At 36.6% G+C, this 21,974-nt stretch overlaps 1 protein-coding gene across 4 annotated transcripts in view; it reads right to left on the bottom strand.

Moving 5' to 3' along the window:
• Positions 1–594: 594 nt before the first annotated feature.
• Positions 595–21,974, bottom strand: part of EFHC2 (EF-hand domain containing 2) — a 63,311-nt gene continuing 41,931 nt past the window's right edge. For 3 of the 4 annotated variants that reach the window (XM_085209537.1, XM_085209529.1, XM_085209521.1), the window contains 5 exons: positions 21,645–21,778; positions 16,961–17,158; positions 16,269–16,361; positions 8,408–8,513; positions 6,261–6,927 (listed from right to left, as the gene is read on the bottom strand). In XM_085209537.1, coding sequence (XP_085065663.1) covers positions 6,832–6,927; positions 8,408–8,513; positions 16,269–16,361; positions 16,961–17,158; positions 21,645–21,778 — 627 coding nt within the window. In that variant the 3' untranslated portion in view covers positions 6,261–6,831. Of the gene's footprint in view, positions 6,928–8,407; positions 8,514–16,268; positions 16,362–16,960; positions 17,159–21,644; positions 21,779–21,974 lie in introns of all 4 variants that reach the window. The other variant, XM_085209510.1, reaches the window with a different exon arrangement.

The raw sequence follows: 21,974 nt of genomic DNA, 5'->3' as shown, positions 1-21,974 counted from the left end.
TTTGTAGGCATGAGGGTTATGGAGCCAACCACCAAGAGAGGAAAGGCATGAATCTCAACAGCCACCTGAGTTGTTTCCTCTGGAAATAGGCTCCCATACAAGTGGCAAAACAGAAGAAATAATGCAACAGTGAAGCAAATGCAAACGTTTTTCATCCTCATGGTAGAATTACAGAACTGCTCAGGTTGGAAAAGACCTTCAAGATCGTCAAGTCCAACCACAACCTAACCATACTACCCTATCTCTAACAACCCTCCATTAAATCATGTCCCTGAGCACCACACCCAAACGGTTTTTAAACACATCCAGGGATGGTGACTCAACCACCTCCCTGGGGAGCCTATTCCAGTGCTTAACAACCCTTTCTGTAAAGAAGTTCTTCCTCATATGCAACCTAAGTCTCCCCTGGAGCAACTTGAGGCCATTTCCCCTCGTCCTGTCACCTGTCACCAGTGAGAAGAGACCAACCTCACTCTAGCTGTAATCACCTTTCAGGTATTTGAAGAGAGCAATAATGTCTCCCAATGATGCATTATTGAATGCAAGGCCGGTTGGTGTACTGCATAGCTCTGGCATTTCATGTCCACTAGAACATGCTTGAGAGGGCAAAAGCTTTATTTTGATGCATTCAGACAATATGATTTCAATAACACAGGAAGAAATGTCCTCCAGCAGGAAAATTAGTGAACAGATAAAGGTGGTTCATTGTGTAACTGTTTGCCAAGCAGAACGGCACCTTACCACGCTGCAAAATAAAGCTCTTTTAGACAAAGGGAATTATTGTTTTTTGTTGCAAATGGCTTAATTAATTATTTTCCTCAGCTAAAGAAGAAAAGAGCCTTGAGCTACAATAGCTCTGCTTGTACTAACCTCCAGGCACAAAGCCGTCCTCTCCCAGAATTCATTTAGCTGTCAAAATGGGGGAAAATAATGCCAGAAGAGAAGTTCAAAAATGCTGAGTCCAGACACTTTAACAGTGCTTTTCCTTTAAAAACAAAATAATAATGCCAATATAAAAGTACAGTGAAAGCTAACTCCACAGAAGATATCTCCAAAAGGGAGAGACAGGGTGAGGATATCACCAGTGCTTTTATGCACAATCCTTTCATGTAAATTATTTCCAATGGGAGCTCTTTCTCTTGCCTGCAGACAAATGCAGAATGCATCACTCTTGCCAGACCACCTGGGACATGGAGAGGATAGGAAATTTCCAGATGGGTTTTAAGACAATTCAGTTATATTTATACAGCCAGAATAAATGTTTTTTTTCTGAGATAGCACTTCCCTTTGCTCTATCTAGACCACCAAGAGAAGAGGGAGGCACAGAAATTCTACTGCATTAATAGTCTTGGTGTTTACAGTTTTGATTTTTATTAACTTGTGGGAGCTGTTTATTGAGTCATAAACTCTACTAATGGGGATATTATCTCTAAATTATATAAGTACTATAGCATTTAGGTTAGTTAAAAGAAAGGTTTAAAACAGTTACGTACTTACAGTTTATCTCAATCACCAACATGATCCCATAATGGGAATTTAATTGCTAATTGCTAGCTTATATTGCAAAAGAACTACAATAACAACAGACAATATATAGCCTGCATAAACATGTCCAGACAATTCTATATTGCCTCCTTTCACTGCTACCTTCTCATCTGGTGGAGATTTTTTTATTACAGTGATTTAATTCCTAACTGCCTCAAATGAGGAAACTCTCTTTGTCAGTAAGCATTCCCACCAGTGCTTCATTTGACTGATTTTAGCAAGCCTTCTGCACACACTTCAATAGCTTTATACAAAAGGGACAGACTTACACATACACTTAGATACTTTGCTAAAGTAGATTCTCAGAGAGCTCTAATAGGAGAAATTGAGGTTCCATTTACATACAACCAAGGTTTTATGCTTGCATAGCTGGAATTTGCCAAAACCCACCATTCCAAGCCTGAGCCAAGTTGTAGGCAGCCAGATCAAGTGAGGCATGGCCATCAGTCTAAAATCCAGAACAGCCCAAGGGATGGATCACATGCATATTAAGGATATGGGTTCATGGCCTGCCCAGCTCATGCCCTGGACCATCCTCAGCCCTCCCACACATACCACCATCACTGCATTGCGGCCATGTAGTGTCACCATGCTGCATGGCAGCATTCCTCTAACAGTGTTGATGTACCCAAGAAAGGAATTAATCTCACCCAACAGCAATGCAACCATTTGCACCTAGCTGTCAGTGCAGGAAGAAGGGGCTGTTTAGATAAAATGCTTCCAGTGGACACCCCTGTGGGCAAGTCACTCCCAGAAATGCCTCCTACCCTTCCACTGGCAAGTAAGGAATCAAGGGAGCTAGAAAACACCTTGGCACTGGAGACATCAGAAGAGAAAGAAGGTAAGCTCCACACTAATACAGAAGAGGCTGCATCCCATCCGCTGTAGCCACTCTGCAAAAGGTCTTTCTTTTGACTTTCAGGACCATGACTTTCTTCCAACCGATTCATCTTTGAAAGTGGGAGCTCTCTCAAGCACTATTAAGCTATGAAATTAATTTATACTGTTACAAATCATCCTCCCATGCTGCCTGTCTGGGATCAGCATCAGATAAGTTGAATCAACTCCTTCACTTCTCTTTGACTGTAGGTCTTAATATGAAACTAGTCTGTTGGAGGAAGAGAGCAAAGAGGATAGATGGCCTGTCAGAAGGGCAGACCAGGACAGCTAGCTTATTTATGCACAATACATGCCAGGAAAAACTTCCAGATGATTCAGAAATACTCAAATGTGCAGAGAAAGAGTTTATATAAAAAATTTGTATCTTTAATATACTGTGCCTGTATTAACTTCCTCTTCTTGATTATACTCCCTCACTGGATTTAAACTTTACATTGGAAATTGGTAGGGACAGGTATGTGCCTCCACAGCCCTTTCTAGGTTGTCTGGTCATTGACTAGAAAAAGAGTGCTGCTTCCACCTGGGTCTTAGTAACCAACTGATACAAAAAAAAACATTAAGAAAATAATTCAGAGAAAATGGCAATTTAAGGAAGTGTTCGATTTTTTTTTTTTTTCCAAGATAGTTCTCTCTAAAATATTATCTATTCTGACCTCCAAAACCTAAAAATGATTTTTAAAATCAAACTGAGCTCAAAGTGTAGTATTTGCTTCCTCCTGGTAATTGTAACTTCTTTTTAAACATGTTATTGCTTTTTCTTTCTCATTGCACTTGGGCTTTCTATACTTGTGCCTGAGCCAGAAGAGAAGAGAAGAGCTAAGCCGCCTCAAGAGGAAGAAATGTGTATACAATGGATAGACTACTGTGGAGGGTACAGGACATTATTGCTTAAAGAACTAATGCATCTCTCCACATCACTGAATAACCTATGTCTTGTATAAGAGTATAAGATGTTGAAACACAGGTCATTTTTTTCTAATTGTTAATTGCTGGTCTCAAACCATGGGGACATGCAGAAGGGTCCAGCAAGAAAGAGGCAACAAATTATTATTAGCAGTATACAGATTTCTGTTCTCTGAATGCTGCCAAATGACTGAAAGCTTCTGTTATTTATTTTCTTTTTTTTTTGTGGAATTAAGATCCCTGCAGTTTGCCCATGGAAAACGAGCACAGTATCTTGTGCTAAGGCATAGAGAGTGGACTTGGGATTCAACAGAGCCTAATATTTTTTCTGTGAAGAGCTTTCCTACTGTGAAGTAGGATTAATTCCCATCAACAAGAAACAAATGCAGAAGGAAGCTTTCAACATCTTCTCATTATGTAAATGAAAAAGACCTGATCTGTCTGACACTGGTACAAATGGCTCTACCTAGGAAAATACAGCAAAGGCAGGATGTAGAAAAATATCTCAGCAGTAAGTTCAATTGTCTGTGACTGCCTGGGCCTACCATGTCTGTGGGAATCCACCTGCAGGTGAGCAGAGCAGGTACTTAACTGGACACAAGAAAAAATGGATCAAAGTTGCAAGCTAAGCGGTGCACCATCCTCACACAAGGACAGGTCCTCACTGCTGTTCTTGCTGCAGCAGCTATTGCAGACAACTTTAAGCCTTTTATTCTCAAATACCAAGTTCAGGAAATGAAAATTAACACTGAATGCACAGCAGACCCCAGTAGGGAGATGGGGAGGCAGTCCCGTAATGTGAATCTCTTCGATCCTGCCATGGAAGGCGCTGATACTTGTGGAAAGAAGATATCTTTGGCTCCCCTACAGAGATAGAGAGCTGAGATTAATGGCAACTGTGAGGGCTGCTTTCTCTTTATGCAGTGCATGCTTTAGAGCTGTGGCCTCCTACCATCTTGAAACACTATCTTGTGGTATTGTCTTCATTCAGGCCCCCTATCAGCAATGTGAAAAGAGAGAAGCTGGTAGCAGGATTAGAGGAGAGATTGAAATATCCTGGGCAGCATATGCTGCAAGTCACAGTATACAAAGAGTATTCTTGGACTGCTCATTGGCTGGAGCTTTTCCTTCTGGAAGCGCTGCTGCGTGTAAAAAAGAAAACCTTTTGAAATGTGTTTACCACACATCAGACCACAGCATATGACACACTGTGAGCACAGTGACAAGCACTGAAAATATTTTTCAGTCCCTGTCTGCTCTGCTACTAGGAGATCCTTTTTGTGCTCAATGGAGTTATGAAAAATACATAGGAAAAAAGGAGAAAAAGAAGTGGGAAGGAAAATTCAGAATGGTGTGAACAAAATATGCAGAGTATCAATAGGAAATACTGAAACATCAGAAATCAGATAATTCCATATTACTTTTAAAAGAAAAAAAATCCTCATTCCATGGGCTCTGCAGAGGGGGAATCATTCAGTACCAGATATGGTCCTCAGTATCACAGGTAATATATCCTAAAATTACATTTATCGGATGATCCATCTTTAGTGTTAAAATTAACTATACTCTTTATTCTTGAAAGCCTGTTAGGGACCCTCATTCATTCAGAAGGTTGGAAACCCTCTTTTACTCTCCAGTTTAAATTTATGGCTAACCATACCTACTTCTTCTTAGACTACCTATGTTCTGAACTAAAAGATTATTTCCCTTGCTTGTATTACATACCCATAACAAATTCACTAATGGCAGCCAGATTCTCCTTGAGCCTTCATTTTGTTTCCTTAAATAAGCCACACTTCTTTTGTCTTCTTTATTTCTGTTCTCTTGGCCACTTTTCTAGTTCTTCTCTGCACAGGATCCAGTTTGCAGTCACCATTCTCAACCATGACCAGATCAGATCATGATTGATCAGACCTATACAAATGGGATTCTACACAAAATGGTATGACAATTTGTTATGCCTTTTTTTTTTTTTTTTTTTTTTTTAACCTTTGTCCTATTCACATGAAGTTTCCTGTCTCTAAAAGCTACTTGGAAAGTTTTAAGTGTTCAGATTCAATCTTCGGAAACTCTCTTCCTTCAAAACTGTCATCTGTACAAGATCTCAACAGCTAAAAGATATCTTGATGAAGTCTGGGCACATTAAAAAGTTATGAGGGCAACTGTATTCATTTAAAGCATCAAAACCAGTTTTGCTGCCATGTTTAAAAAGTCTTCAGCTTTCATCAAACAAGTTCCAAATGCAAGCTGTTATTGTTTTGGCTCCTGACACTATCCCCACAATCAGATAATTTTCTTGTCATGTAAGAAACTATTTTCCTCTTTTGGAATAAAACGTAGTACATAGTCTTGTCTACAATTTGGAGTACTTCAATAAGTTTCAAAAAACTCAAATTATTCTTTGAACTACTGCTTTTCTCTCAGTCTGGGGATTTAAAAATGCTTAATTCTCATCCTTTTACATCAAGCTTTCACATCAAATTGCAATTTTGGATTACAGAATGCATGGGGTTCTCAGTCTACTGACTGTGTGAGCTTCTCAGCAGCAGGCTCACACCAAATCCCTTCACCATGGAGTCACTATGGACGAGCAGCTCCTCCCTTCACCACAGCTCTTGCATCCTTTAAATAGAAGTAATTCCTTTTCTCACAAGCTCATACAGTAAATTGAGATCTAATTTGAGCTGACACAAGCTTAAAAAATACAAAAATGCTAACAGGAACTCCACTTAGTTATCATCATTTTGAGCAAAGAGAAAGGTATCAATTTTCAAAGGACAAGTTCAGTGCCACAATAAGAAAGAAGTTCACTAAGATGGAACTAGAATACCTTTTCTTCATTCATGGCTCACCTGAGTAAAACTGAGCAGTTACCAATCTGAGTTGCATCTAAAACAAAAACCAACAGTTGATAGCTTTTGTACATGGACTGCAGGAAATTTACTTCTATGTTACTAGGTTATAATTATCTCTGATACCAGAACAACCTGACATTGTTTTAAAATCTTGCAACTACTTCCTCTGTAAAATAACAAACTTAGACATACGTAGCACTTAAGTATTACTGTATGGGTATAGCAAAAAATAGAAGATAAAAAGCAACAGAGGAAGTGTGAAGAGAATTATCTTACTGTGCCAATTCTATCTGACTTAATATTACAAGAGGTTATCCAACAACCTCCTCTGTTAGCAGAACAAAGTGAGATCAGTCAGATTTTGTTGTATTTGACTCAAGTAATTGCTGCTGCTTGTACATTCTCCATCTGACCATCTGATTATAGTTTTAATTGTGCTTGCATAAGCATTAAAGAGTACTGTTGATTTAGGAGTTAAAAAAACACAAAGTACATATATATGCTTAAGTAAGAAATGTAATAAAACTTGCATCTGTCTTGTTTTTGTTTAACCTGAAATGTCTTCAATATCAAAGTAAGTGTTGGAGCAGAAACACTAATCCAAAAACAGTGACTTTCACAGTTTGGATCATTCTTCTTTGCCAAACAGGTCATCCAGGAGAGGCAAGTATTTGATTCTTTTCACAGGAAGGAATGGTGGCTGTCTGTTCCAGTCATCTTCATTCTGAAATTAGTAACACAGAGTATCTTAGAATATAATTTTGGAAACAGCAATAACTAAAAGCTGGCCAACTAAGATTGTATGTGCTGGTTCACTTCCTCATACAAATGTTCTGTGAACGTGTGGATCTTTACATAGCACACCCTCTTAAAACATTATTACATGAACATCGTTAACAATCTTGCAGAATATTTTATTAAATGTATGTTTTCTGTCATTCAGCCTTTTGCAGATATTTCAAATTAAGTAATGCTGTATGTTCTTCATTAAGACACTTATACTTGAAAACCTTACAAGTCATTTATGATTCAATACTAAAAACCACACCAAAGAAAAATGATGAAAAAGACCATAATTATTCTGTGAAAACAAAATATACCCACTGAATACAACCTACTCCATAGGAGGCACAGGATTGCTATATAAAACATGTGGAAGGACTTTGATTTTATCTCTACAAGAAAGAAAAATACTTCCCAACCAGAAAGTGAAAAATAGACTACTATGGAAAGCAGAGTAAAGCAGCATCACAAGGCCCTGGTTAAACAACAAAGAGTTTGAGATGCTATAGAAAAAAGAGCTTGTAAGCCAAGGAAGAGAGAGAAGTCAAGTTAATAGCATAGTACTTGAGGAACACTGATTTAAAATATGTCACTGTTGAACTGAAATTTAAGGGAATGCTGTGTTACTAAGTGGTCTGAATAAAATCAAACACATTCTGTACAAGAGTAGCAACACATGGGCTAGGCCAGAATAGAAAAACTACGTCTTGGCAGAAGGGCTTCATATTTATCTGTTACAAGATTATTTTTTTTTTAAATAAGTATAATTACCTTATGTACCATCTATTTTAAAATGTTCCATTCAGCACAAGATGGCAAGATCAGATTAATTTCTGCAGTTTGTTGATGCCATATTTTTATTTACCCTAAGTAGCAGGCTGGTGGAGATATATAAGTTGATTCTTCAATACTGATTCTGCCTATGCCTACCAGCGATGTGCTGTTGTATACAAGTTTCCATGGAGTTATAAAAAAAAAAATATATAGCTATTTTCTGTGGTGACAGTGGAGTTTAAAGAATTTCCTGGCTATCCCAGAAAGCAAACAGAGCATTTGACATGTGGCAAGAATACTTGTGGGTGGGAGTGGTATTCACATCCATTGTTCGAGGACAAATACACTTGTTTCCCTCCCCCTCCCCCCCATTTTTTTTTCTTCCAGAAAAATGTCACAGAGATGTGGGCAAGATGTGTTACAGGCTTTGTCTTTCCTGTGTAACTCCTTTTGGTTAAATCTAAACCTCCTGGAAAGAAAAATATATTATATGAAGGCACAAAAATGAAAACAGGCCCAAATGTGAAGAGTTGAAAATTGTTGTAGTCTTTGTTGGATGAGGTACTTATGTTACACTTGCCCAAATTATACAAGTGTCTCATGTGCTAAGTTTTAACTTTTCTTTTGCTCAAATATAGTGGTTTTACCTGAGGAGTAAGCTTTATTGTCTGGAAAGCAGGGATTTGATTCTCTCTCCAATTCACTGCATCCACAAACTTTTTATATTCCACTTGCTTAAGGTCATCTTCAAACCTAAGTAGGATAACCATAAGATGCCTCATGATTAAATGAAAATTTTAACAAGCATATAATGTTATCTACATCATACTAATGCACTACTTTCTGGATAATTGCTTTTCAGTCCTTTACAACCAAACACTAGTAAGAGTACAGAAAAATGCTGCATAACTGCTATATCACACATTACATTCCATATACTTAGTGCACATCAATGTCTCTCATACAATTTTTTTAAGGTTCATTAGATTCCAAGTAATTTCATTTTACTTTTTAACCATTGCTCAACTTCTTCCAACACAATTGGTGATAAATAGATTTGGGATGGTCAGTGTATAATTTTTTTGTAGAGAAAAGAAACAGCTAGAAAGATACATTGGAAAACATGTCCAATAGGAGTGGATATTGGAAAATACAGACTGGGTGAAGAATGGTTTGAAAGCAGCCCTGAAGAGAAGGATTTGGGGGTGTCTGTTGATAAAGACTCAAGATGAGTTGGCACTGTGTGCTTGCAGTCCAGAAGGCCAACTGTAACCTGGGTTGCATCAAGAGAAGTATGATCAGCAGGCCAAGGGAGGTGATTCTGCCGCTCTGCTCTGTTCCTGTGAGACCCCAGCTTTAAACTGGAAGAGGGCAGACTTAGACTAGATATTAGGAAGAAATTTACTGTGAGGATGGTGAGACACTTGCACAGGTTGCCCAGTGAGGCTGTAGATGCCCACTCCCTGGAAGCACTCAAGCCCAGGCTGGATGGGGCTCTGAGCAACCTGATCTAATGGGAGGTGTCCCTGCCTATAGCAGGGGGTTGGAACTGGATGATTTTAAAGGTCCCTTCCAACCCAAAACATTCTATTACTCTTTGACACAAGAGAGTTGTGCTATAACACAATTGACCTGATTTATACAGTTTCTCAGTCATTTCCTGAAAACAAGCAATCCCTTAAAAATGCTTTTTGCATAAACCTTGGAATCAATTTCCAGCTAACAAACATGCAACTCTCCAGCCTACCATTTAATAAACAGATTTTAAAATTTCAACTCATTTAATTTGGTAGATAATTTATTTCCATGAAGTAAATATTTGTAATATTTAGCATCTGTTACATGGAGATATAAACCCTACCAGTTAAGTTCTACAGTTACTACTGCATGTTAACATAAACTCACTAGGAGCAGATCTGTAAGCCATGCCGTTAATTTGTATGAAGTGGCTTCAGAAAAAAAGAAAAAAAAAGTACTCGATTTGGCAAAACACTTAGGTACTTAAGGCATAGAGAAATCCAATTGTTTCAGTGGGTTCAGTCAAATGTTTGAAAGGTAGTGCAGGCTGAAGCTTATTGCAGAATTGATGCTACAAATGCAGATTGCTTTTGAAATCATAGAATGGACTGGGTTGAAAAGGACCAAAATGATCAAGTTTCAACCCTCCTGCTATGTGCAGGGTCGCCAACCACCAGACCAGGCTGCCCAGAGCCACATCCAGCCTGGCCTTGAATGCCTACAGGGATGAGGCAGAAATGAAGTTAACTGCTCTACTATACATACTATACATACTACATTAGGATGTGAATAGCATCTGTCTTATCTAGCACTACTTCTATGTAAAAGGGATCTGGTTTAGGCAGACTAAGCACATCCTGAAAGCATCTGTGCTTTGCTAGTGTCCATGGAGAAATACATATGACTAGTTAGACTCAATAAGCTACTTTTGGTGGGAAACATCAGGTTAAACAATTCTACCATGTACCATGGTGAGACAAATATTATTGCATGTGCAGGAGCAAGATGACACACTGTCATCTCCAGGAAACAATTTCTTTAGACAACCATTTTATTTTGTTCTTAAAGAAATAGCATTGCACAAAACGTGGGCCTCAAAACCCTTTAATTCTCCAAATCACTGAAAGGGCCCTGGTAAAAATCAAGAATGAAGTTACTTGAGGGATGACTTTACAACATAAGCTGGGAAAACAATACTGGAGGAGAAATAAATCTAATGACAAAAATAAACTGCAACTCATCCTCTTCCTCTCCTCCCCCTATGTCTTTCATTTAACAGTCAGCAGATAATACAAAATATACTGAAAGCCATGAATAGAGATTCTAGTGATAAACAGAAATGTTAAGTACAGTATGTTACACTGAAGATGAAAGCAAAGTCAGAGAAGAATGCTACTGTTATTGACATTAAAGATGAACCTGAAACATTGCCAGGAGAAACCCTCCCATTATAGCTTTGGTTTGGTTTAGGTTGGGTTTTTTTTTTGCAGGTGGTAACTGGGGAAAAAAAAAAAGAGTTTTGTATTGGGAGTAACAAGACAAAAGAGCTCTTGGAAATTAAACTGTGGCAAACAGATTCTGAATCTCAGAACAACCATTACTTTTTTTTTTTTTTTTTTTTTTTTTTTACTATCATATGTACTAGCATATGTGTATTAAGCTTTTTCTATTTCTGAAAATTCAAAATATAAGGTTACTATCAAGATGCAGAGCTGCATAAGCAGGAGTTTTAAGTGAAGATTAAGAGAGGGGGTGTCATTTCTTCAGCATCAATTTTATGTTGATGCAATGAAATTAAGGAAAAACATTGGTTCTGCTTTCAGCAAGCATTACAAAGGAGAAAACTCCTTTGAACTGACAGCATGAGCAAGCTGAGGCAGAACCACATACATGAAGTTAACTACAGTTTTAAGGTGAGCATGAGAAATGGGACTCAGTCCCATGTTTTAAAAGCTGCAGAAAGCAGCTTCAAATATCACTCTAGACTAATCCAGAGGAAATAATCTACTTCTTACATCTTTTTACTACTGTGACTTATTGCACCAATCTACTAAATGCACATACTTGTAATTCAGTACAGAACATCCAGATGGAATGAAGAGATGTTATCAAGTTCTGCATTATTAGGACAGAGATGCCATACATTTCAGAGCCTGGAATTAATGACTGAAACTGACAGTGCTCTTCAGTGAGGAAATTAGATTTGTCTTATCAAGAAGATACAACAAAGATCTCTTGAATCTGTTTGTCTCTGGTTTTTCCCTATGACTTAAACAATCCATGTGATTTTAGATTGTGTAAGTCACTTCCCCAACCCCAACAGTGTCGGCAGAGTTTTTTTTTTCCCTAGAAAACAATCATAGAACAGAATCGTAGAATCATTATGGTTGGAAAAGACCTTTAAGATCATCTAGTCCAACAGTCCATCTATGACCAGCACTGACCACTAAACTATGTCTCTCAGGGCCATATCAACGTGGTACTTGAACACCTCCCTAATCAGCCTGTTCCAATGCCTCATTACTTCTTTGGAAAAGTTTTTTCAAATATGCAACCTGAGCCTCCCCTCGCACAACATGAGGCCATTCCTTCTTGTCCTACTGCTAGCTACTGTCTTTCACATCACAGAAATAATCACGTATTTCTGCTTATAAAAGTATATTTATAATGAAAAACTCCAGCTATGTTAAAAATCTAGTTAAATTATATGATGGTTACTTCTAAAGGTGCTTTTGTGAGTAAAGGTTATTAATGAATATATTTTCCTTCCCATCAAGAAATCTGCAATCAAAAATTCATAATAAATGCTAATGTACATGTAAAGATTTTGTATGCTTTTATTTCTAATAGCATTTATTAAGTAGTTTTATCTGATATTAGCAGAGAAGAGGCATTATGCTCTTTTAAGCTTTAAAAAAAAAAAAAAAAGCTGGGATTCTTCAGCTGCTTGACAATCCCTGTGTAACACAATATACACCTAAATTTTCAAAAATAGCTTATACAAAAAGATTTAAGGTAGTAAGCACAGATGCAGCTGATCAGTATTAGCTAAACTAATTGTAGTCTTGAACTACAATAAATTGAACCATCAGTTCTTCATGATAATAAATAACAGAAATAATTTCTCTTAAGAGATCCATATATTCATGCTGGAGTCTTTTCGTAATAAACAGCCAACTGAGTTTTAGGCATTAAAGGTAACAAGCAGAAACAGAGTGCAGGAGAATGATTTCATGACCATTTTCAATCATGCTGCTGCCACCAGGACACTTCTCACAGCAAGAAAAGAGAGTTGGTTAGCTTTCTGAGAGAAACAGGTCAAGTGTAAACAAACTATGAGAGGTAGGTGATTATGTTAAAGAAAAAGATACTGTACAAACCAGGGAAATGTCAGGCAGACAGAAGAGGCCTGGCCTATTAGTGACATGAGAATGGGATGATGATAATCTAGGAGGCCCATTGTAAGTAGCATCAAGTAGCACTGCTACCTGAGGCACTAAAGATTAATTTACCTATTGAAAAAAAAAAAAAAGAAAAAAAAAAAAAACATTGTTTCACTTCTGTCCCACTGCTTGTGCTTCCACAGCTTAAAATCCACAAATGTTCCTCCAGAGTCCAATAGACTCAGTCTAGTACTGTGGAGAGAAGAACTATGCAGCCAATTTTAAGCAAAATTAAAAGATATTTTAAAAATAGGGACATACGCTTAACTAAACTAATACAAGATCATTGACAAGTAAATGTGTCCATTTCTTTTTCCCGCCATTTTTTCTTTTGTTATCTGGCACCCATTTATATACCTTCTGGGGAAGAACTGCATCATTCTAAGTCCTTGTTAGCTTACATTTAACATTGCAGCAAAATAAAATATTAGGGAAAACAATCTGAATTCATTCCTTCAGCGCAACAGCAACATTTATTCATTAAACAAATGATAATTGTTAATTATGCTTGCACAAACCTAAAGAAGTGCTTATAATAAACAAAGGGTTTACTGGCAGAAACAAAAGTATAGCTTCTGCATTGCTTAATGAATTGTGATTAAAAAAATTGTATAGTCATGTAATTGAAGACCTAAATGAAACAAGGCTGATGGAGAAAGGAAATATTTAATAAGCTACAAGTTGCTGAGAGGCTGTGGAGTCTCCTTCTATGGAGATATTCAAGATCTGGTCGTCTGCCTGTACAACCTATCGTAGGTTTAGCAGGGAGTTGAACTAGATCTCTTGAGGTCCTTTCCAACCTCTGAAACTCTGTGATTTTGTGAATTAGAGAAATTAGCTGGGTACCCAAACCCTACTATTTCACCATCCCACAGCAATTGAAAATATAAATTTACTTCAGACAGACAATTTAAAAGTGTCTTTTGAATCCTCATAGTTTTTGTGCTAATTCTCTCTGCCCTTTGTGGAAACTGAATGTTCTTCAGGTACAGTATACAAAGTTTTGGGTTGTCTGGAGATGATAATAAAATTAGACGACAATTTCTAGTTCCATCTCTTGATTTTAATAAGTGATAGATCATTGTGGTGTAATTGACAAATGTAAAGAGTAATTTTTTTTAGGGTATTACCTTTTAAAATGAAAAAAAAAAAAATGGAACCATTAAGTCCTACAGGAAGTCTTTTCCACCCAATCTCAGAGAGAAAAGCTGAATAAACATACAGCTTCAGTCTTCGACAATTATCTGATCACACTGTCTAGGTTCATTTAATAGCTGAATAGGGTCCAGATAGTGCATTAGCTATATATACTGATTTTATGGGAATCAGTCCAACGAGTTTTATTGTACCATTTTCTTCTTTCATAAATTCGGATATACACATTAGGGACACTACTGCTTCAGTATCAAAGAGAACTAGAAAAAGCAAGGTAAAAAGAAAACATTAAATCTTATTCAGCTGACTCTACTTTTCAATTTCCAAGTAACTGAAAATTAAATTCTATGCAATACAGTTCACAAAATCTTTCCCTGACTCTGCACTCTCCTGAAACAATACAGAAACAAAACACTTATCAGGCAGTGTCAACTGCACACAATATTAAGAATCCAACATTCTTCCTTATCAGCAGTGTAGTTACCACAAAAATTGACATTTTTCAGAATTGCTACTATTGTAATTTAGAATCAGCACTGTTCATTGCAATGTCATATGGAATACTACTTCGATAGTTTTCTGAGGCCCAGCTTCACACTATGTAACTTTCTCATACAGAAATCTGGCGTACTAGCTGGCCATGGCCCCTTTCATGGGAAAATGGGTGGTAGTTTAGAAATCCAGCTCTAACACAGGCTGAAATGACTCCTTCTCCTATATCCCCTACAGAAAGAACCTACAGTGGCTGAGACCCAGTTCAGCTGTCACGAATACCTGCCTAGACTTGGGTGAAATCCAGGCTTTCTCCTTGTCTTTTAAGCTTATCTCTTATTTTTATTGTAATGTACTGGGCTTTTTCTTCTTATCTGCCTACATTAAGACTCTTTAAGAGAAGAGATGCATCTCACAAAAGCTTTTCCTAGTATAAATTCACAAACAATAAACACGTCTCTGGAGCCTGTGACGTAGTAGTCTGTCTGTTTTTCATCAGTGTTGAATTAGTACATAAAGGAAAATCTCCAGTCCCTTGTTTCCATATCTATTCAATTGCAGCCTTTATAAAGTGAATCTATGAGAACTCATTCTTTAGCAGAGGATGCCAACTGTCCTCCAACACCTTTTGTGTTGGGAAGCTTAGTGGGAATTCCAAAACAGAGTTTTAGATTAGTGCTAAAATTCAGGCATGCTTCTGATGTCTAAGGCTTGTAATTCAATTGTCAGAAGTGATGAACAGCCAATCAAAGATGTTTACCTGGCTATTGAAGGGAACTATTCTAAAATTTTTTGGTCTAGGGGGAAAAGGGCTTTATAGAAAATAACCCCTTAGTCTTCTTAAAGAAAACTTGTTGGTACTGATTGAAGTGGGAAGTCTTGGTTGCAGTGAGTAAATGTAATAAAATGGATTCCAACTTTCTGCTTGACAAGAGTGTATTCATTATTTCATAAGTCTAGATGTTAGGTTTGAAATTACTCCTGAAATCAAGAAACACATCTACCTGAAAACATCTAAATGTAAGAAGACCTGTTTCTGCATTTTACATACTGTGAAGGCACAGACAAAATATTCAGCGGTTTCCCATGAGGGAATGAAAAGACCAGTGAGCATATATTTTACCTGTTTCCAGTAAAGCTGCAAAAATCAATGGAAACCAAACTCACCATGACATAAGCATTCAGAACACCACGGGTTACTCTGAACTCTAGCCTTTAAACAACTGCAATGAACACTAGTTCTTTTCATTTCTATTCCCATGAATACAGATACTCAAGCAATTTGTTTCAAAATAGTTAAATATGCTATGGAAAAATACCCAAATCCAACAATACTCCTTTTTAACAATTACACTAAAATAAATTTTTCAGATGAGATTAAAAAGAGAAACACAAAGAACTTTTATTTACTACTGCTGATGACTACTTGATTCATTGACACAGAATCAGTGAAAATCAACATCCTTGATTCAAGGACATTGTATTCATTTCTATTCATTTAGTTTCCTTGTATTTTTCTTAAAACTCACATAATGTACTTATATGAGATTATTGTTTTTACCTGACATATATGAAAAAGGCACAAATGCAAAATAAAGTCTTATTGATAATGGTAAGTACCAGTAGTTGACTAACAGAATACTAATTTCACAGAATTCTGGCAGAATCCAGATGATCTACCATGCCAGATAAAAACAAGATGTTTTTAGATGGTTACATTGTAGTTCATTATAAGCATTCTGCAAATACGAAAGTCTACACATATATGGAGCGGGGGAAAAAGAATCAGCATAATGTAATGATTAAGATTACTGAAATGACAATCTCATAAGAAAGTATTAAGTAGATATTTGAGATTTATTTGTACCCATGGAGATCATACTATCTGCTTTTAACTTACATTGTCAGTATAGTTTGTAGAAGATCATCAGACAGTGGCAACTTGAAGGATTTGCAAATAGTCCTGCAGGTCTCATAGGGTAACACTCCGCATCTATACAAACAGAAATAGATAGGGAGAGTTGTGCTAGGTTTATTTCAAGTTAATGTCAATGTGAACAGAGAAATGTGTAGGAATATGGAGACAGAGACAATAAAAATGTCTCTGTCTAACAAATAAAATTTTTTTATGAAATTTCACTGTTACACAGCTGATAAACTTGAAATGCTGTAGTAGCTTATATTCCCTCCCTGAGGTTCTCAGTGATTCTCTGTTATTCTTTATCTGTGATATGACAGAACAAAAAGAGCAAGTGATCCACATAAGGGATTGACTACGTCTTTTTTTGTTGTTGTTGTTAAATCCCTATTTTCTTCTTTGATTTAATACACTGCTTTGCCTGTGAACAGGCATCTGATTAGGTCACTTAATACTCAGCGTAGCAGATATAGCAAAAAGTCAATGAACAAAATAAAAAGCAAACAAAAAAGGCTATCCTTTCCTTGTTTGCTGTCAAGTGTTGAAAAAGGCTTTACATTAGAAAAAGTATTCTTCAACTGCAACCTATCATTTGCTTAGCAACAAACAGAAAGTAGGTAGGTTTTCAAGCAGAGGTTTCCAAATAACAGCCAAGGATATTAGAGGAAACTTACTTTTCATGGTCATTGTACCCAAGTACTATAGACAGTTGTTCAAAATTCTCAAAGCTATTTTTCTTTAGTTGTTCTTGAGCCTTTGCAAGGAGGAAGTAGTGGTCCATTTCATATTCTTCTTTCTCTCTGTAATGGCGTCCAAGGGTCATAATCTCATGCTCTGAAAATGCTCCATCTGTGATACTGATTATCAAATTTCTGTTTACAAAAACAGCAGCCTACATTAGTTTAAGTATAGTAGTTAAAAAGTTAATAATCACTAAATTCCCATGGAAACAACTATTATAGGGCACTCATTATAAAATGCTGTATTTATTTAAAATCTTTAAATTTGAAATCCAGGCCTGTTCAAGACAGCTTAATGGGAAGTACTTGACACTTAACTTGGAAGATGTCTGTGCTTCCTTTGTTGTTGGCCACACGTGAAAAAACACTTTATAAACCTGACTGAAGCCTTTTACCTGACAATGCTGTACTAGCATAGAACATTAGCAGAGATTATCTTTGTCACTGCATTTATTCAAAAATGTAGTAAATTATGCAAGGTACTATTTTGTTTCTAATTGTATTCTGCATACTGCAGTATATGATCAATTATCTGTAAATTATCTGTAAGCATGTATAATGAGAGTTGCACAAAACAGAATTAATAACAGCAGAAAAAAAGTGAGGGAGAAGGCACCAACAAAGAACAGAACGTTATTCAAGTGTTAAGTCACTTCCTACAAAGCACTGATGAAAGTTGATCCCATTGGGTAGCGTTCATGGGAAAGCTAAGGGAACGGGAAATGAAACTGGCCATGGAGAAAAAGTAGAAGATTACAGCCAATTTGTAATCACAATCTCCTGGTAAGAAAGGAACACAAGAGGCAGTAGCAAGACCAGCTGATGATCAGACACTGCCAGAGCCCATAGGGATAATTTGAAGTGTCCTCTCACAGGGATGCTTGTGCTGCTCAGAAAAATCAGCCCAATCCAAGGAAGAAGTGTTTCTGAGATCCATCTGATAGGTCAGTGCTGGCACTGAATGACTGGCACAGTAATTCCTGTTGATACCATAGATTTGTTGCTGATAATAGCATGGGAGTGATATGGGGGTAAAGCACTTATCAGCAAATGAGCACAAAATTTGGGACTAAGTTTAGTTATACATAGAAGTTCTATACACATTGGAATATATTTTTGTAGATATAGATTTATCTATAAAGCCTTCTAGTTTATGTTGTTGGGGGAGGGGTGGAGAAGGACTGCTTTTGATGATGATGAAAGCCTTGCAGCTGGGACTGTGCTGCCTTCAGTGATTATAGAGTTTTTCATATGTCCTACATGTTGACTCATCTTGAAGGAAGAAAAACACCAGTAGCAAGAAAATCCAGGGGACTTCTCATTTTCCAGAGAAAACTGGACTGCAGTTTACCTCTGTAGTTAAAAGGCTTCTTGTCCCACAAACCTGGATTTGTGTACCTATCCGTTGGTAGTACAATTCCAAATGTCTGTCTCTAGTGAACTCACATTCAGTCGGATTTTCTTAAGAGCAAGCAGCAAGAAAGACTTATGTATTTCAGTCAGAATTAATTACCTATTAATGTTGTTTCTGCAAAAAACTGCACTGGGACTAAACTTTATCATAATGGCTGACGCAACTAGAACTGTATCTTGTGGCACTCCTGTGGGAATTGAATCACTGTGATTATATACCAGTCATTGAAATGGAAGAAATTACTAGAGATGGACAAAGATCTGACATGAGATTCAAACTACTGGCTGAGGAACAGTTAAATTCCTTGCTGATTCTGATAATGATTCTCTTAACATCTGTATCTGAACTGAAAGCACAGAAATTCAGTACTCTTCAAAACTACAAAATTTTGTTAATAAATGTAATTTTTCAGGCTTTTGCAGTACTGTTCAAATGATGATACCTCTTCATAGAACATGCACAGTTGTTCAAAAAAGGATGCTAATCACCATATAGCATCTATGTCAACTGCTGCTTTTTCATACTTTAATCAGTAACTTTTTTTATTTGCAATGGGAGGAGATAAATATAAGGAAAAGACAAATCTCATTTGGGAATTAAGGAATTTTCTTGTGATTGCTAATGCATGAGACCCAATATTCACAAACAGAATTACATCTAAACTCTTCCTCTCAAAAAGAAAGAACCTGCAAGAATTGTTCCCACAGCTTCATTGTTTTTTCTTTCACTACTTTTTGTTCTAGAAGAGTAGGAAAGATTGCAAAACTAAATTTGGTAGAGAAAGAAGGGAGCTTAAGGGAGCTGTTTCTCAAGCTGAATTAAAGATAGACATCTTTGTTAAACTCACACATGGATCTCTGTTGCTGACAATAAGCTGTCTTGCCAGTAGCTTCTGAGAAAAAGCAGTCTGTTTAGGACAGTGTGGTACACAGGCTTCCAAGTTTTAGTTATTTTCTGTTCCTCTCACTCTAATAGAGCTTTTTATATTTCTAACATCAACTTAGGCAATAGCTTCAGTATGTGACGTATTTATCTCCTTGTGTGCCATAGGTTTGGTTACTGAGAATAAAGTAAATTGTATAATTACAATTCTGCTTCATTACATCACCGTTTTAAATGTGTAGTTTTAAATGGAGCTTGCATAAACTCATATAGGTAGAAATCTGAACAATAAAATGTCATGCACAGCAATGCTTTAGCTGTATTTAAAATAAGGGGATTATTATGCTGGTTGAAGTTGTCATCCAAATAATTGCTTGTATTAAAAATAATCATTTGTAGTTAGTTTTTGTCCTGAAATGCCATGATAGATTTAAAATAACCAGTGATGCAAACAAGAAAACAGAAAATTGAAAGAGAAATGCATATTCTTTTCACAGAAAAATATCTATAACTTGTCATAGATGCAAAAAAAAAAAGCTCTCTCTTGCCTTTGTCATTAAAAAAGGTTTCTTTCCTAAAACAGATTTAAAATAAAAACTACTACATAATAGGATATCTATATCCATATATATACACTATACATTACTATAAGGCACATAAGTCAAATGCTCTTTAGAGGCAAATCCTTCCTCTGGCAGTGTGATCTGCCAGATCTGCCATCTGTCTGGGATCCTTAGCACCGTAGCAGGAGGAATGCAGACCATTGGCAGGTGCTCAGACTCCCCTGTATGAGCAGTGAGGTTAAAGGAACACTATATGGATTCCCATTTTTTCCTCTTGCTCATGGTGAAGGATATTGCACTTCTATTGCTGAAACCAAGTGCCTCAGTACAATGTAATTTGACTTGCTCAGAACAGCACCAACTTAAATACAACATCTGGGCTGTAATTATATTTACTTATCTGCTTGATAAAATAAAAGTAATTCCCTGCTGTTTAAAAGCAAAATCATCCCTTCCAAATCTGTTCTCCACCAATCTTGTCACGAAAATGTTCTGAAAGTTTGACCTGTTCATAGCGCATGTAAGACAGTTTTGCAAATAATTATTTCATAATTTGAATTACAACAAATTTTTATTTAAAAGTTACTGACTATATAAATTAAAATCTTTTTTCATGTGCCATAAAGTTCATCCAGATGCACATTAACTTTCAATTTTCTCTCTTTCTTACTAGTAATAACATTTTCGTTCTAAATCCAGTTAGCAATTTAAAATCTTGCCTCTGTTGAGTAAAATATCTTGGAGTCTAGAAATATTTTGACAAAAAACTACCTATAGCTCTGGATTCCCCTAGTTTGAATCCTGCTTTTAATCACTCAGTTTTGGATTTCCAAATATCAGTTTGTTAACATTTGTCATTGCTTTCACTTCAAATTACTGGAAGAAACTTCTCCATCTCTAAATGTTTTCTGACTTATTTCACAAGAAATTTTCAGCCTCAGTTACCATTTCTATAGTGATGCACGTGCAATATTCTCACAGTTTAGTTATTATGATCATTCCTAAATATATATCATCACTGTGAAAACCAAAATGCTTCTAGGTAAGATCTCCTTCTTTGTTCCACACCGCTAACTTTACCAGTATGCAACACAGTTCATGAGCTCAAGTGTTATAAGGGATGAACTGAAATCAGCTTGCTTTTGAACATTATTTCCCCTTCAAAGTAACTATATGCTTGTTCATTGCTGCATCCTGATCATTACCAGAGTCCAAATTTCCACTCACTCTGATACTGCAGAAATTACTATGCAAGCGTTAAGCATTGCTCTCACAACTGCTTTCCAGTGTTTGAAAGATGCTTTTCAGTGATTCAGTAACTTTAGAACACTTTGGTTCTGTGTAGACTATCCTCTTTATCAATAATTTAAAACCTTAATAACACCATTTTCAGAAGACATAAATTACTGAATTTATGAACTACTAATTCATTTGTTTGACTATTTCAGGTTGGATTTATCTTTCAGTAAATATTCTATTTTATAATAATTACTGCTTTCTTGCTCTTCATCATAATAGCCAGATCCATAAAAAGCAGACAGAATTTAGTGGTGTTTTTCAGCTTACTTGAAGCTATCTCATTTCTCTTTTTCCAAGGCATGGATTCACTATCTTTTTTCCCCACAAACTCCTGAAGTAAATGTGAAGAAACATACACCATTTATCAGCTAACATGTGCAGAAAGCGTTAAGAAATAGTAATGCCCTATATACGTGGGGGGAATTCATTAAATATTAAAAATCAAAACCCATTGTCTCACCTGAAAGGGTCATACTCTATCACCTTGGTATGCTGAGGGTCAGCAGCTGCAAACACCTGCCTGATTTCTCGGGAACGAGGTTCAGCTATGTCTTTCAGTTTCTTGAAGATGAAAGCAGTATCAGCCACAGCGAACTTAACAAAGGAAAGCAAGACATACATTAGAGAGAAAGGCACTATGCAACTCATGTACCTGCAAGAGCTGTGAAGATGCAGAACAATTGTGAGCTGCTACTTTCTTCATTGCTTCATTTCAAATGTGTAAATCTGCAAAGCTTATTCCAGATGAAAGGACATCCACTTTTGCTTCAAGCATTAGGTTGTTAAAATA

This window comes from Meleagris gallopavo, chromosome 1 (assembly GCF_905368555.1).
Source record: "Meleagris gallopavo chromosome 1, MGAL_WU_HG_1.1, whole genome shotgun sequence".
NCBI classification, from domain to species: Eukaryota; Metazoa; Chordata; class Aves; order Galliformes; family Phasianidae; genus Meleagris; species Meleagris gallopavo.
This window is presented reverse-complemented; position numbering and strand designations above follow the sequence as displayed.